This window comes from Python bivittatus, unplaced genomic scaffold, assembly GCF_059951505.1.
Source record: "Python bivittatus isolate LINGU-HERP-01145 unplaced genomic scaffold, Pbiv_v1 ctg000080_np1212, whole genome shotgun sequence".
Classification (NCBI taxonomy): Eukaryota; Metazoa; Chordata; class Lepidosauria; order Squamata; family Pythonidae; genus Python; species Python bivittatus.
In genome coordinates this window covers 56,515,187-56,528,954 of record NW_028277035.1, presented here as the reverse complement: position 1 = coordinate 56,528,954, position 13,768 = coordinate 56,515,187, and the positions used below count along the sequence as shown (strand labels likewise).

The 13,768-nt window shown below is 35.9% G+C and overlaps 1 protein-coding gene across 11 annotated transcripts in view; it reads left to right on the top strand.

Moving 5' to 3' along the window:
- Positions 1 to 13,768, top strand: part of PTPDC1 (protein tyrosine phosphatase domain containing 1) — a 34,229-nt gene that overhangs the window by 18,642 nt on the left and 1,819 nt on the right. For 3 of the 11 annotated variants that reach the window (XM_088134158.1, XM_088134159.1, XM_007421806.4), the window contains 7 exons: positions 5,366 to 5,537; positions 6,353 to 6,433; positions 6,623 to 6,741; positions 7,495 to 7,632; positions 8,521 to 9,683; positions 10,806 to 10,991; positions 13,394 to 13,504. In XM_088134158.1, the coding sequence (XP_087990284.1) occupies positions 5,366 to 5,537; positions 6,353 to 6,433; positions 6,623 to 6,741; positions 7,495 to 7,632; positions 8,521 to 9,683; positions 10,806 to 10,991; positions 13,394 to 13,504 (1,970 nt within the window). Of the gene's footprint in view, positions 1 to 6; positions 5,002 to 5,365; positions 5,538 to 6,352; positions 6,434 to 6,622; positions 6,742 to 7,494; positions 7,633 to 8,520; positions 10,992 to 13,393; positions 13,505 to 13,768 lie in introns of those variants that run through there. The other 8 variants (XM_088134160.1, XM_088134163.1, XR_015794881.1 and 5 more) reach the window with 8 other exon arrangements.

Genomic DNA, 13,768 nt, shown 5'->3' with positions numbered 1-13,768 from the left:
TTTTAGTACATGAAGTTTGGCAGATAGGACTAGTAGTGAATAATAATAGGGATGGGGTACTGGATTCACCTAAACTCTGAATGCAGAGCTGAAGCAGGCTGTTTCAAGTTGATTTTATGGTTCCATAAGTTGAAATAGAATCCAGGTACAGTGACCAGAACCAAATCAAAAACACCAACAGATTTTATGAATAACTTGTCACTACTAGCCCAGGTTCTTGCAAAATTTGCCACAACCTTTCACCTGTTGTTCAAGGATTCAGGAGAAGAAGGTAATGGAATTAAGTGATAGGTCTATAGTGGAAGCATTATTTCTAGACCATGTAACTGCTTATGTAATACAACTCCAGTGCAAATTTATCTTGAAATATGGAAGGATTTGTCTTGCAGGAAAGGCATGCTAGCTGTCATTGTATTGGAATTGTGAAATTGTTGAATGGCATTAAAGCAGATTGAGAAATTGTATCTAGGATAGGATAGATGATGCTGGGGAAAGGAAAATGAGAAAGGGAGGAAGATCAATCCTTCTTTACCCTCATAATTCAGTTTTCTGTGCAGGAAGGAATGGCAAATCATAATTCCCACTCTTCCTCTTCCCGGAGAAAAATATTCCATGCAAGATAAAGTAGGAAGCCAGGACTGACTGTTTCATCATACATAGGCTGCCAGCATTCATGCAGAATGAAGCCAGGAGTACTGACTCTCTGCTTTCTCCTGCATGGATGAAACCATCTGTGTAGGACAAAGCAAGGAGCCAGGTCTCGCTATTTTGTCCTACATGGAGTTGGTTTAGCCCCCTCATCCCTTCCTTCATTGGGTAAAACACAGAACTGCTGAAGGACCACAACTCTTCTAGATGGTCCAACCTTGACAATGGGAATGGAGTAGGGAATGGCCATAACTCTGCAACTCCCTTACCCAATTTGAACGTTTTTGTTCATATTGATACCATATAGAGCAGACCTGCACAACTTACAGAGGGGAAAGGGCCACATTGATAAATTAAAAATAATTGTGGGCCACAAAGGAATAGCTTGCACGCCAATCAGCTGTTTGGTAAATATCTCCTGTGTATCTCTCTCACTTCTGCTGATATTACCTCCTGACTGCATTATGTTCTGTCCAACTTACTTCATCAGGATAACTGTTTTCTGAGTATTAGAGATACTAATACTCTGTTAGTGTTAGAGATATTTGAGTGGTACACGAGAAAGCAAAATTTTACTTCACTTATTGCAAAAGCAAATGTTTCTTAACTGGATACTTAAGCATCATTTTACTGTGGAAATAGATCTTTAACAAAAAAAATTAAGCAATGAGATGATATCACAGTTTCCCTCAATAAATATCTTTGCTATTTAGCTTAAGTTATTCCTTAGGTTTATTGCTTCGTATACTTTCAAACTTGACATTAGGTTGGAAAATGGGCAACTGCACCAGAAGTAATAATGAAATAAGAATTCTGTGTATTAATAGGATAATACTGACAGGAGAGGAGAACAAATATTCATTGTTACAATTTGCAGTTCGGATTCATAATTTTGGCGGAAGATTTTAAGATCAATGAAGATTTTTAAAAGCAATATAATCTCCGTCTTTGTGTTCATACAGATTTCCAATGACAACTAAAAAAATAATTTGGAGGACTAAGGATAAGCTCTATGCTTGTGTATGTCCTCATGTCTCAAGCTTAGTTTAACAAAACAATCATGATTTTGAAATTCATTTAAAGCACAGTTTGTTTGTTTGTTTGCTAGTCTAAACATAATAACAATTTGAGTCTTAATTAAATCAAGTGTTCTTAATTATGCGAAGAAAGAATGTAATGCATGAACACATTCTGGAAAATTACATCTGAATGCAACTTGTCTCATAAACGTTAATAAATTATTCTGCCTGTTTAGGTTTATCGCTTCATATTCTTTGCAGAAACTGACCAGTAATTGCCATCTCATTAAAATTATTACCTGACTCCCACATGGCAATGTTGTGGAATGTTGTTATATGCATGAATATAACACCCTTTAATTTTGGTTATGGATTAAATTAATAGGTTTGGTGCACAATATGAATATCATATTTTCACTAGTCCCAAGTCATATTGTGTTCATTACAAATACTAAATGAAACCAAATCATTGGTAAGACATCAGATGAATACAATGGGAGTGAATATGGTGAATTTTTAAGTGATATTAATAACAAAGTCATATGGTATTATAAAAACTGCCAAATTAGCATGGTGTTGTCATAGACTCTAAAGTGCTACAAGATTTATGATGTTGTACCTAGGAAATATTAGCTTATGCTGTTTGGTCCTTATCCCAATATTCTTAATAATTTGCATTCATACAAAGGTAATAAGTTCTGCAGCTTTTTGTGTGAACTGGTTATTCATGGAGGCTTATCCTCTTCTTGGCAGTTAGCTGTAGTACACATGTCTTCATTTTAAATCACACTAACATATTAATACTTGATCCAGGACATTTTGATGTCTGATGTACAAACTCCAAATGGTGCCTGTCATGCTGAAGTGGCAATCTGATTCAAGGCTAGTGTATCTTTTAGAGGAATAGGGAAAAATTAAGCATTGTATGATCTTGGATTTGTCTATTTATGTTGCTCTTTAAGCTTTATTGTCTCTGTTATTTATGCTTTCTGTACACAGTAAAGTGTGTTTTTATACAGTTTGGAACCTCTTCATATCAGAGTCCCTCTAAATCAGGAGCATACCAAAATCATCTTGTGTCTGCCCAGAACCTTAAATTATACTTTATAGTTTTTCTATGGGAGGTCCTTTTAAGTTGCAGTCTGTAATTAGAACAACTCTACAGTATATTTTTATCTCTTTTGCCACTGAATATTTTACACATGCTGCTGAAACCCAAAAAGGGATTTTTACATTTTCTTCTTACTTTTTTAAGAAATAAAGTTTGATTCTATTTATACCTTGGGAGATTGATCAGTCTAATTTCCTTTGCCATATGCTTCAATGCATAAGGCCAGGAGGTAGTGCTATAGAATTTATTTTCCTTTTTTCCTTTTATTTTATTTTTGTCATTTACTTGCATAGAGGCATAAAGGCTGTGTGAGTCCTATGTGTCTTACACAGCAGGATTAGGGGGGAGGATGACAGGTAAAAGCACCTATTCACTCACCAAGAAGATAGATAGTGCCAGTGAGAACTACCAAACCACTTCACTAAGTCAGGAGGCAGAAGTAGGGTGTGTAGACTCCAAGAACTTCTGCAAAGGGAGCTTTGAGACTTTTACCCTATGGGTTTAGCCCAATTCTGCCATTACAATTGTGAATAATGCTATGATTCTAGTATATCATTTCCATAATACCTGTTCAACATAGGTATTTGTGAGTTAACTTCACAAAGATTCTGAACCTTTAAAATCCTTCCCTATAAAGGTTAATTAGAACTTTCCATCCCTTAATACTTTGTACCTAAATGCATTATATCTGCTTACTAAGTAGGCCTATTGTATTTGCTGGATGGGGCAAATCTAAAGTCTGATAGTCCAAACTTACCTGGTTTGTCATTTAAAAAATGTTGAAATGTTGTATATGGATGATCTTGTAAAGATTGGATTTCAGAATATCCATTCTAATTCACAAGGACTTCCTCCACATTGATGTGCTGACAGGATCACGTTACTTGGGGTATTGTTTAACTTATGGATCAGGTGTTAAAGAAGAAATTTAATTACTGGTCGGCAATGTTACTACATTTCTAGGAATAACTGATATAGTTTCACATTTGTAAACTTGGCTAGAATGTAATACTTGCCATTGAATTATACTTAAGAACATCAGCTTCTTCAAAACAATGGCAGTAATTTTTAAAGAATACAGACAGAAACTGAAGTGTAATCATAGGACTGTTCTTCCATAGAGTGGTATGGTAGATCTATTTTAAACAGTGCATTTAGTTGTATATCTTTTTGCATGGTGGTCTACACAATCTAGAAACAACAGCTAGAAATCCTTTTTGGTAATAAGTGCTTCCAGATATTGACAGGACTACTTTGTTTAGTTTGGTTCTGCTCCATCAACCAGCATCCATACATTCTGTTACAGATCTCATAAGACAGCAGAAATATTGTTTGTGTACAAGGACCTTGCCTTTTCTTGCTGCTGATTAAATGCATGTGAACGATTGACTGGATAGTCTTTCAAACTCTACTCTGTCTTTGTAAACTCTTTCCTTAATGCTAGTGCTAAAAGCAAATGTATGATAATTGCTTTGCTAACAAAATGAGCACGTGACACAATTTTTGTGGGAGGAGAAAAGATTGTTAATTTATAAATGTTTCTGCTTTTCATTTTACAATCCTACCTAAGTTGCTCGTTGCCTATATTTATATCTTTATTAACTTGAGATTATTTGAAGGATACAAAGTTCTAAAGGTCTTCTGAAGAGTTGGCTATTGCTTGTGATGTTAAAGTCAGTACTTCAAATTCCAAGAATCTTTTCTGTTTGTAGGAAATAATTTTGGAATTCCTGGTTTATTTCAGAATTACCTGCTTTAAGTGATTCGGTAGTAGAACACTTTGTTCTGCACAAAATCAATGTATATAGAATTTAGTTGGCAAAAGGCGTAGCTGCCACCAGTGAGTTCATTGTTGGTTTCTATGGAGACAGAGCAGCCTATCCTGAATGGCTGTTAGATCTTACAGAAAGATGCATGTCTCTGTATAAGTTCAGTACTGAGCAAGTGAGCTTTCTCATTCAGCTTCATTCCTTACAGCGTATCTTAACGGCTTCAAGTAGTGGGTGACCATGCAAGGATCACCCAGGCGGCGCTTGGCAGTGAATATTTTTAGCAACTTTTTTCAGGGCCGGAGACATTCTTCCTCTGATCCTCTTCTTCGAATACTTCAAAGGCGACGGAGCTCAGTTGTAGAGGTCCTCTCGACTTCTACACACAGGGTTATGGTGGCCATTTCCTCTGTAAGCCCTGAAGAGCTAAATGCTGCTTTCCATGAAAGAAAAAGTAAAGTATTGGCATTTTTATTGTCTACATTAATTCTGATCTTCTTTTATAACTAAGCATTTGAGTTGATCACATCACTTAATTGATAAAATAATAGTGTATTATTTTTAAGCATTTTTGAGCATATTGTTTTTATGAGTTTGTAATGTGAAAAAGAAAACAGCTGTTATTAAATGTTTCTAGATAATGAGATGATCCTTCCTTTATTAAGGAAATACTACATATACAGTACTGACATAAAGAAAAGTTGTCTTTTCTTAGCAGATGTTTTCTTGATCTTGTTAATTTTTGTCTTTTTATATTTATTTTTTAGAATTCATTTTTGTTGGAAAGTTTTATTTTGTCTTGCCATTGTATGTTGTAGGAAGATCTAGACGTCCAACTGCAAAATATACAAAAGTTGGAGAACGCCTTCGTCATGTTATTCCTGGCCATATGCAGTGTTCCATGGCATGTGGTGGCCGTGCTTGCAAATATGAAAATCCAGCTCGATGGAGTGAACAAGAACAGGCAGTTAAAGGACTATATTCCTCCTGGTAGTATACAGCCTTCATTTCAGCTACACTTCTAAAAATGTTACTTTTAAATATCTTATGAAGCATTTCATAACTTTTTTGAACTAATTTCTGGATAAATATGCTTAGGATCAGACTACACATTCAGTGAAAGAAAAACAATTTGATATAGATTTAGGTGAGAAGTGTTTCAAAAATGCTGGACAGTTTATACATAGTATCTGTGTGTCCATGAGATTTATGCTTGAAACATTTATATGCTAAAAATGTTGGTTGGATTCAAACAAAAGCCTGTTGTTTTCATTTAGGTGTAAGTCATACCAAATGCATTCCACTGATGTCAACAGAAACTAAATTCAAATTAATCCAACCCATTTTGTATAGCTAAAGCATAGTTTTCATTATAGATATCTTTATTACAGACTTAAATGTAACTCAGTTTCAAATATATTGATAACTTAATCGAACTGAAATGTTGAATTAAAAAAAACAACCGAATATAATGAAAGCACTGTCAAGCTTTTATTGATATTTATGTGTGGGATCATTTTATAAACTTTTTTTAAAGATCACTCTAAAAAAATAATTGTTTTATACATGGATAAAAAACTAGATGTGAATGCTGTGTTATCTCTGTAATAATCACCATATCTTAGCATCCCATTAGCATTTTGTTATGTAAGTATTTGATTAAACAAAGATAAAAGGCATTTAATGGTCTGAAAGCACAGTATGTAAAATGTTATGATTCATTTGCTGAAACAATTAAACATGAGAGCTGCCTGAAAAGTATTTTAACTCCTACTTTTTCATGTCTTCTTCCCTCATCTCCTCAGGATAACAGATAATATACTAGCTATGTCTCGACCCTCCACAGATCTTATTGGGAAATATAATATTATTGAACAGTTCCAAAGGTAAAAGAAATTGGTAATAAATTACTAAAGTTCTTATGACATGGATGCTCATCTCTTTTTCCCTCCCTCCACTGGCTCAGATCATTTGTAGCAATTTATTCTGAAGTAAGAAAGAACATGGAATGGGGGTGGGAAAGACTGTGAAAGGATGCATAGTTCAATAATGCATCATCTTTTTCTTTGCCTAAGATGTGACATAAAAACTGTAATTAACCTTCAGCGTCCTGGGGAACATGCTAGCTGTGGGAATCCACTGGAACAAGAGAGTGGTTTCACCTACCTTCCTGAAGCCTTCATGGAGGCGGGAAGTAAGTTTGCTCCTGCTGCTGCTGTTGCTGGTTAATTATAAAGTGTGTTGCTTGCAGGCTGTTTCTGCCACCTACTTCTGAGGTTAAAAGCAGTGAGTTGAGGAATGCTTATTGAAAAAAGTAACATGCAATAACATACAACTAATGAGAATGTAGAAACAAAGATGAGAGCTATCATAAATGACAAAAGCATCCCTAGAACTGACAGCTGAATATTGAAAGCTACATCTGCCGATATCTGTAACAGTAATAGCAAATATTCGCAAAACATTTCACACATTCACAAGATAACAGGCATATATTTACAGGCACTAATTGTGTGTGTGTGTGTGTGTGTGTGTGTTTTACAGACACAGGCATACCCACTTAATTAGCATCTGCTTTCATAAGAAGAGTTTTCCACACTCTACAAATAAATAGCTATGTTGTTTGAGTATTTTGAAAAGGATATAATTAATTTAGGCATACAGACTGTGTATTTGTATATATGATCTATGTGTGCATGTATACACATACACATACACGCAGAGAGACTAATGCACTCCCCTTCCATTATACGTTTTATAATCCAGCTTCTAAAGGAAACATCCTGCTGATTTTGGAGTGTAACATTTGAAATTCTATTTAAAAGAATTCTAGAATGCAGGAAAAGCATTCAGTCTCTTCTGCTACAGATCTTAACAGTGTTGTAGTTAGGATACACTGAGTTCTGTTTGGTCTTCTAATTATAATGTTCTAAATATTTTTTTCTAGTTTATTTTTATAACTTTGGATGGAAGGATTATGGTGTGGCTTCTCTCACTACCATCCTCGATATGGTCAAAGTGATGACCTTTGCCTTACAGGAAGGGCGAGTAGCTATCCATTGTCATGCAGGACTTGGCAGAACAGGTACAAATATTCAACTGCTAGTTTAATTAAAATGTATTTTTCTAAAATCCAGTATTGAACTTTGTGCATTGTACAGTGTGCATTGCAAAGTATGCACAAAGTATTAATTGTTAAAAACTATTTGCTTGCTGGCATTTCTTGGAATTTTTCTTGGAGAGTGGCCCATGCTTCTTCTAAACTGCTTTTTGAGTTCAAAGAAGAAATTGAGGATTTAGGATGAGAGCTTCTATAAGGATTAAAGAGAAATCCTAGTTTTCAACTTTATTTCAGTTGCCATTATTTCAAAAGAAAACAAAACTCTGCAGTAGAGGTTTAGTTCTTTCCAAAAATGTTACTCAAAGGAATAGGAATTCATTAATTCCCTTAAATAGAAATGCAAACAAGAGTGCCTTCTATCTCTATCTGGATACCTACCATTTGGAAATATTTGTTTGATTTTTTTTTTTTGAGAATTTTTTCCATCTCCACTTCCAAAGCAGAGAAAGCATTTCTAGGAAAGCTTAACCATAGCCTTCTTTGACTTTATTTCCTCAGCAAGTAAAACTCTCTGCTTCAAAATGCTTTCCCCATCTGTAAGCTTTAATTTTGTATGCAATTTGTTCATAAAATCAGTTTGTTTAATGTCTACATTTCAGTATATAATGTTCATGTTTAATTTTTTAAAATACTTTAAGTAGTATTTGTGTGTGTGTGTGTGTGTGTGTGGGGAGAGAGAGAGAGAGAAATGTCTAATCTAATTCTTACAATTGATGGGAATTTATATACTGATAGATAATAGTCTGCTGTGATATAAAGGGCATCCGTGTGTTGTTTTCTGAGATTATCATTGTTTTATTTAGCCTTTACCTAAACTTGGAGATTTATCTATTTTTATATTTTACTTTCCAGGTGTCTTAATAGCTTGTTACTTGGTTTTTGCAACAAGAATGACTGCAGACCAAGCAATCCTTTTTGTCAGAGCAAAAAGGCCTAATTCTATTCAGACTAGAGGACAGTTGCTATGTGTAAGGGAGTTTTCACAGTTCCTAATTCCACTAAGAAATGTTTTTGCAACCTGTGAGCCCAAAGCACACGCAGTGACTCTTTCCCAATACTTGATCAGGCAGCGGCATTTGCTTCATGGATATGAAAGCAGACATCTCAAGCATGTGCCAAAACTTATTCATCTTGTTTGCAAATTGCTCTTGGATTTGGTTGAAAACCGGCAGGTGATAGAGGAAGAAGTAATAGATATGCCAGACCTGTCAGCTGAAATTGAGGAGACAGTTTCCCAGTTAGCTTCTACAGAACTTGACAAGGAGTTAACAAGGCAAGACAGTAGTACTTCAGAGCCATTCTCTCTCTCAGGATCAAATCCTCTTCATCCCAGGGAACATGAATTTGATCCTCTTTGCAAAACGAGGAACACTGATTACTTTCTGCCTCTTAGCCATTCAAAAAGGCGCCTTTGCTATAGTGACTCAGATTTAAGAAAAGCTGCATTTATTGCCGAGCAGGGAGAAACGCTATGGTCAGTGCCCGCACAAGTGCCACTCTGCAACAAATCCAACCCGCCAAACAAGGTGGACAATTGTCAGCCTCTTCACATTGAGCTAAACCAAGAAGTCTTAATTCGTAATACATTTACTTTCTCAACTCAGGGAAAATTTAATCTAGAAAGAAAAGAAGATGATTCTTCTGTTTGCCATAGACCTAGACATCCAAAAAGAGTACTGCGTAGTAAAACATTTTCTTCAGGCCTTGCATATGATTGGAAAGAAAAAAAGGAGGAGGAGGAGGAAGAAGAAGAGGAGGAGGAGCTAAAAGCACTGAACTATAATCCTATGAAAAAAAATATTTATGGTAAAAGAGTATCATCTGAAGATTCAGGCTCTTCTAAAGCAGTAAATGAGATTTGTGATACCAGAGATCTCTCGGAAACAATCCCCCATATTGTTGTGCAATCAGAACTAAATCTAGAAGCACGAAGAATTTTGGCAGCCAAAGCCCTGGCGGGTCTGAATGAATTTATGGGAGCCGAAGAAGTGAAGTATAAAGTAGAAATGTGGCAGGTGGTTTCATTTTGTAATATTTTTATCTACCAGTGGTGTATACATTAGGTAAACATGGGGAGAATATGCCTGGTTAAGAGCCGTTGAGATCTATTTCCTAAGCTTCAGTGATAATAAACAGCCACCCATGTTGTGTGTGTGTCTTTTCCTTTTGAATAGGAACTAGGGAGTGCAGCCTAAAACTAAAATGGATATGGAAGAACCAAATATTCTACACTCTCCCTCCCCCAAGTTTTTAATGAATGCAATGCAGATTAAAGGTAAAACTGCACTTTACGATGCAAACAGTTTTTCCTCAAATGCCAGTGTGGGCACAATGTATTTATATGGGAAAGAGCTGGAGGAAGGTTGTGAACTGCCCTTCTCTGCAAATGTCTGGGGAATGGAGAGATTAGGATATGCAGTTGGCATTACAGCATGTACAATTTTGCAGGGAGCATTCTTTGGTAGAAATTGTGGCTTTAATGCCCTTGGCTTTTCCAAAGTTAGGGAGGGACACTAGCAGTATATATCTTGAAGGACTCCCACTGGAATTTTTACTATCTAAATAGACCAAACAACAGAAACTGTCTTTTGCTTGGAGAAATTTACTTTACAAGGAAGCATTTGCTACATAATAGTAAGACATTTGCTCTAGATTAAGAAAGGGTTAAGGATTCCATGCTCATTGATTCTTCAGCAGAAAACAAAAACTGCCTCTTTCTACAGTCTCATTTTCTTGGCACACACAGATTGGGAGTACATAAACCACACTTCAGGTGTTGACTTATCGTCATACTCACCTGAAGGAAGAGTAAGCCCCCTGCCACTGTCAGTACGCTAGAGGTTATCTGAAGAGCCTGTAACGTGGGGATCTAAAGATTAGAACAAACATGGAGAACGATTATGCATAGAGCAGGTATACCTTTCCTCAGGCATATAAATGTCTGAATAGTGACAGAGATTGGGCAGGTGGAAGACCAGTAAACATTACCCAACTATCTTCTTCCACATGATTATGATGTTATAGAAGGAAATGCTTTTGGTGGCTATTTTTGCCAAGAAAAACCACAGTCCTGTCTTAAGATTACTAATGTAAATGCAGTTAATAGAAAATTTATTTAAATCTTTTTCTTTTGTCAGAAAGAACTGAATACTCAAAATGGAGCCTGGGATAAAATGTGTACTGAGAGGGATCCCTTTATTCTCAGTAATTTGATGTGGTCCTGGATAGAGCAACTTAAAGAACCTCTTCTAACCAAAAATGATGTTGATGTGTTAGCAAAAAATAATATAGACTTTCAAGAAGCATTCAAACTGCTAGAAAAGGTAAATAATATGCGTATCTGTTCACATCTTTTTGTCAGCAGCAGCTACGGGTTCTAGCTGCTTTCATGAGAATGATGAAAGCAGTTGGGCCATCCTATCACATGCCGTTTCCCTGCAAGCTCTGCCCCTTTTTGCACATATGTTGTGACTCATGTAGAACAGTGGCAAGTTTGCATCATGATGTTACGATGCTGTTTTTGTCAGCCTGACTCCCTTTGCCTCCCCAGATGAAGCTGCTCTGATATTTTACCCTGCTTGTATACAGTGTGTAAAAAAATGAGTGGTTTATTCATATGTTTATGTGTACTCATATATTGTATATGTTTATCAACCTAGGGGGAGATCTCTAGGGGGAGAAATGAGTTGCATTGGATAAAAGTACAATATATATACTTGTATTAGTCAACATTTAAAACCAGAGGAATTGAAATATAGCAGTTGAAAGTCCTGTTGCAGAATGAATGGGAGGCAATTTATTCTGCTTACTATATTTTTACAATATTTACTTATTTACAATAAAGTCTTCTGTCTTAGGTAACTTGTATTTGCTTCTAGGTTACTATATATCTTTCTTGTTATATTAGTGACAACCCCTAGTTAATTATTTCATTCTTTATCATCTTTATCTTTCTTCAAAGGTAGTTTTGGCATTTCTTTCCAGGCATTTTTTTGCAGAAAAATGAAGATAGACCTGTTCTTAATTTTGTATGAATGGTGCATGAGTTTTTATATCTATTCCTTTCTCTCTGGTCTTTTGCTGATAGTATTCCTTTTTCTCTTTTAGTAATATATAGTTACAGATTGAGAGTTAGTTTGGTCTAGTGGTTAAGATGCAGCTGCTCTGATATTTTACCCTGCTTGTATACAGTGTGTAAAAAAATGAGTGGAGTAGGAATGGGGAAACCTAAGTTACAGTCCTGGTTTATGCACTAAAGCCAGAAATGTGACTTTGGGCCTGTCTTCCTCTATCAGGTCTAGGAAGGAGGCATGACAAACCACTTACAAAAATGTTGCCTAGAAAACTTCATAGATTTGTCCATGTAGTTGCCAGGAGTCAAGTCTGCTTTGAAGGCAAATCAGAGGATGGAGAGGGGCAGTGAAGCTGGGTGATCTTGGGCCAATTGCACTCTCTTGCCATGATAGATAGATAGATAGATAGATAGATAGATAGATAGATAGATAGATAGATAGATAGATAGATAGATAGATAGATAGATATACAGGTAGTCCTCATTTAGCGACTGCCTCATTTAGCAACTTCACCGTTACGATGGTGATGAAAAATTAACTTTACAACCAGTCCTCGCATTTATGACTTACACAGCTCTGTAAAGCAAAGGAAAGCTGAAATAAGATTGTAAGTATAATGGAGGTTTCACTTAGAGATTTAATGACTGGATTGCTGGTCCCAATTGTGGTTGCTAAATGAGGACTACGTGTATGAGACAGGTTAGGAGAACTTATTAGTGCACACTATATTGTATGTCATTTTCTTCGTACTGTTAGCCAAAATTGTCCAGTAGGTAGGTGCTAGAAGAAGGAAGCAATTCCTGTCTATTTTATTAGGTGACTATTTATTAGGTGTCTATTTTATTAGCTGACTACTGGAGTAGTTTTAGGAGAAATGTTACTTTTTGCTCATTGTGGAGTTTTTCTATGATAAGATATATTTTCAGACATTGAGTGACTGTCCACCTCACAAAGATTTTCAACAGCAGTTCTTTGGAGAAGACTCGTATTAACAGTAACATGTAAGAGAGTGCCTCCTCTTGTATGTTCCCAAATGGTTGCATTCTCTTCCTTCAGCAAGGGAGTTAAAAAGCATATCTTTAAATGTCCTTTTAAGTGGCTAGTAATAGATTATAAATGTTATGCAGTGTTCCTTACATATTTTTAAATTATTTTACTAAGTTTAAGTTATTTTAAAAATCATTGCATACTATCTTGATGACATTTGTGGAAAGGAGATACATACATTTTAAACAAATATTAAGTAAATACATTTCCTGTTAGTTACAGTTCAGTATCAGGTATGCTTAAATGAATAGAATTATATGATCCAAAGTTATTAACCTTTTGTGAATGGAAAGGCTCCTTCCATTCAAGTAATGAATCAAGATCAGGTGGAAAAGGTGATGCTGTGATTCCTTCTCTTAAGACCCCCTCCTCTGTTTGGGGACCCTCTTCCACACAGTTTCAAATGGTGCTTAGAGCTATAGAACCTGAGACAGGAGTCCCTATCCTGCATCTTTTCATCCACTGATAGCTGTAGAGTACAGTTGGCATCCAAAGGGTCAACTCCAGAGGACTTATGTCTTGCTTAACTTGGTATTGAATTGCATCCTGTTGCCTTCAGGGTGACTCTCTAATAATATCTAATAACCTGTTTTGTGCTTCCCCAGGGAAAATATCTCACCATACTGTGTATCTTAAACTGCATGGTGAATTTGCAAAGAATACCAACAGATGTGGAAGAGCTGCTTCTTAATCGTGCCATTAAAGCATTCACCAAGGCAAGTAGCAGATGACTGTGGCTTCTTGTTATAAATACATCAACAGCTGCTGATCAGTCTACAGTACTAATCATAATCCTGATAATAAAGTATTCAGACAGATATTTCTTGCCAGGAACTTGAACTGTATCCTTTCTGTACTGAGACCAATTTACAAGTAGATCCTCATCTGTTTAAGACTGTAGAATAATTAATATGCACCTTCATATGGAGTTTGCCTTATAGCTTATTAATTTCAACAATTTATGTAATGCTTTGGGTAGT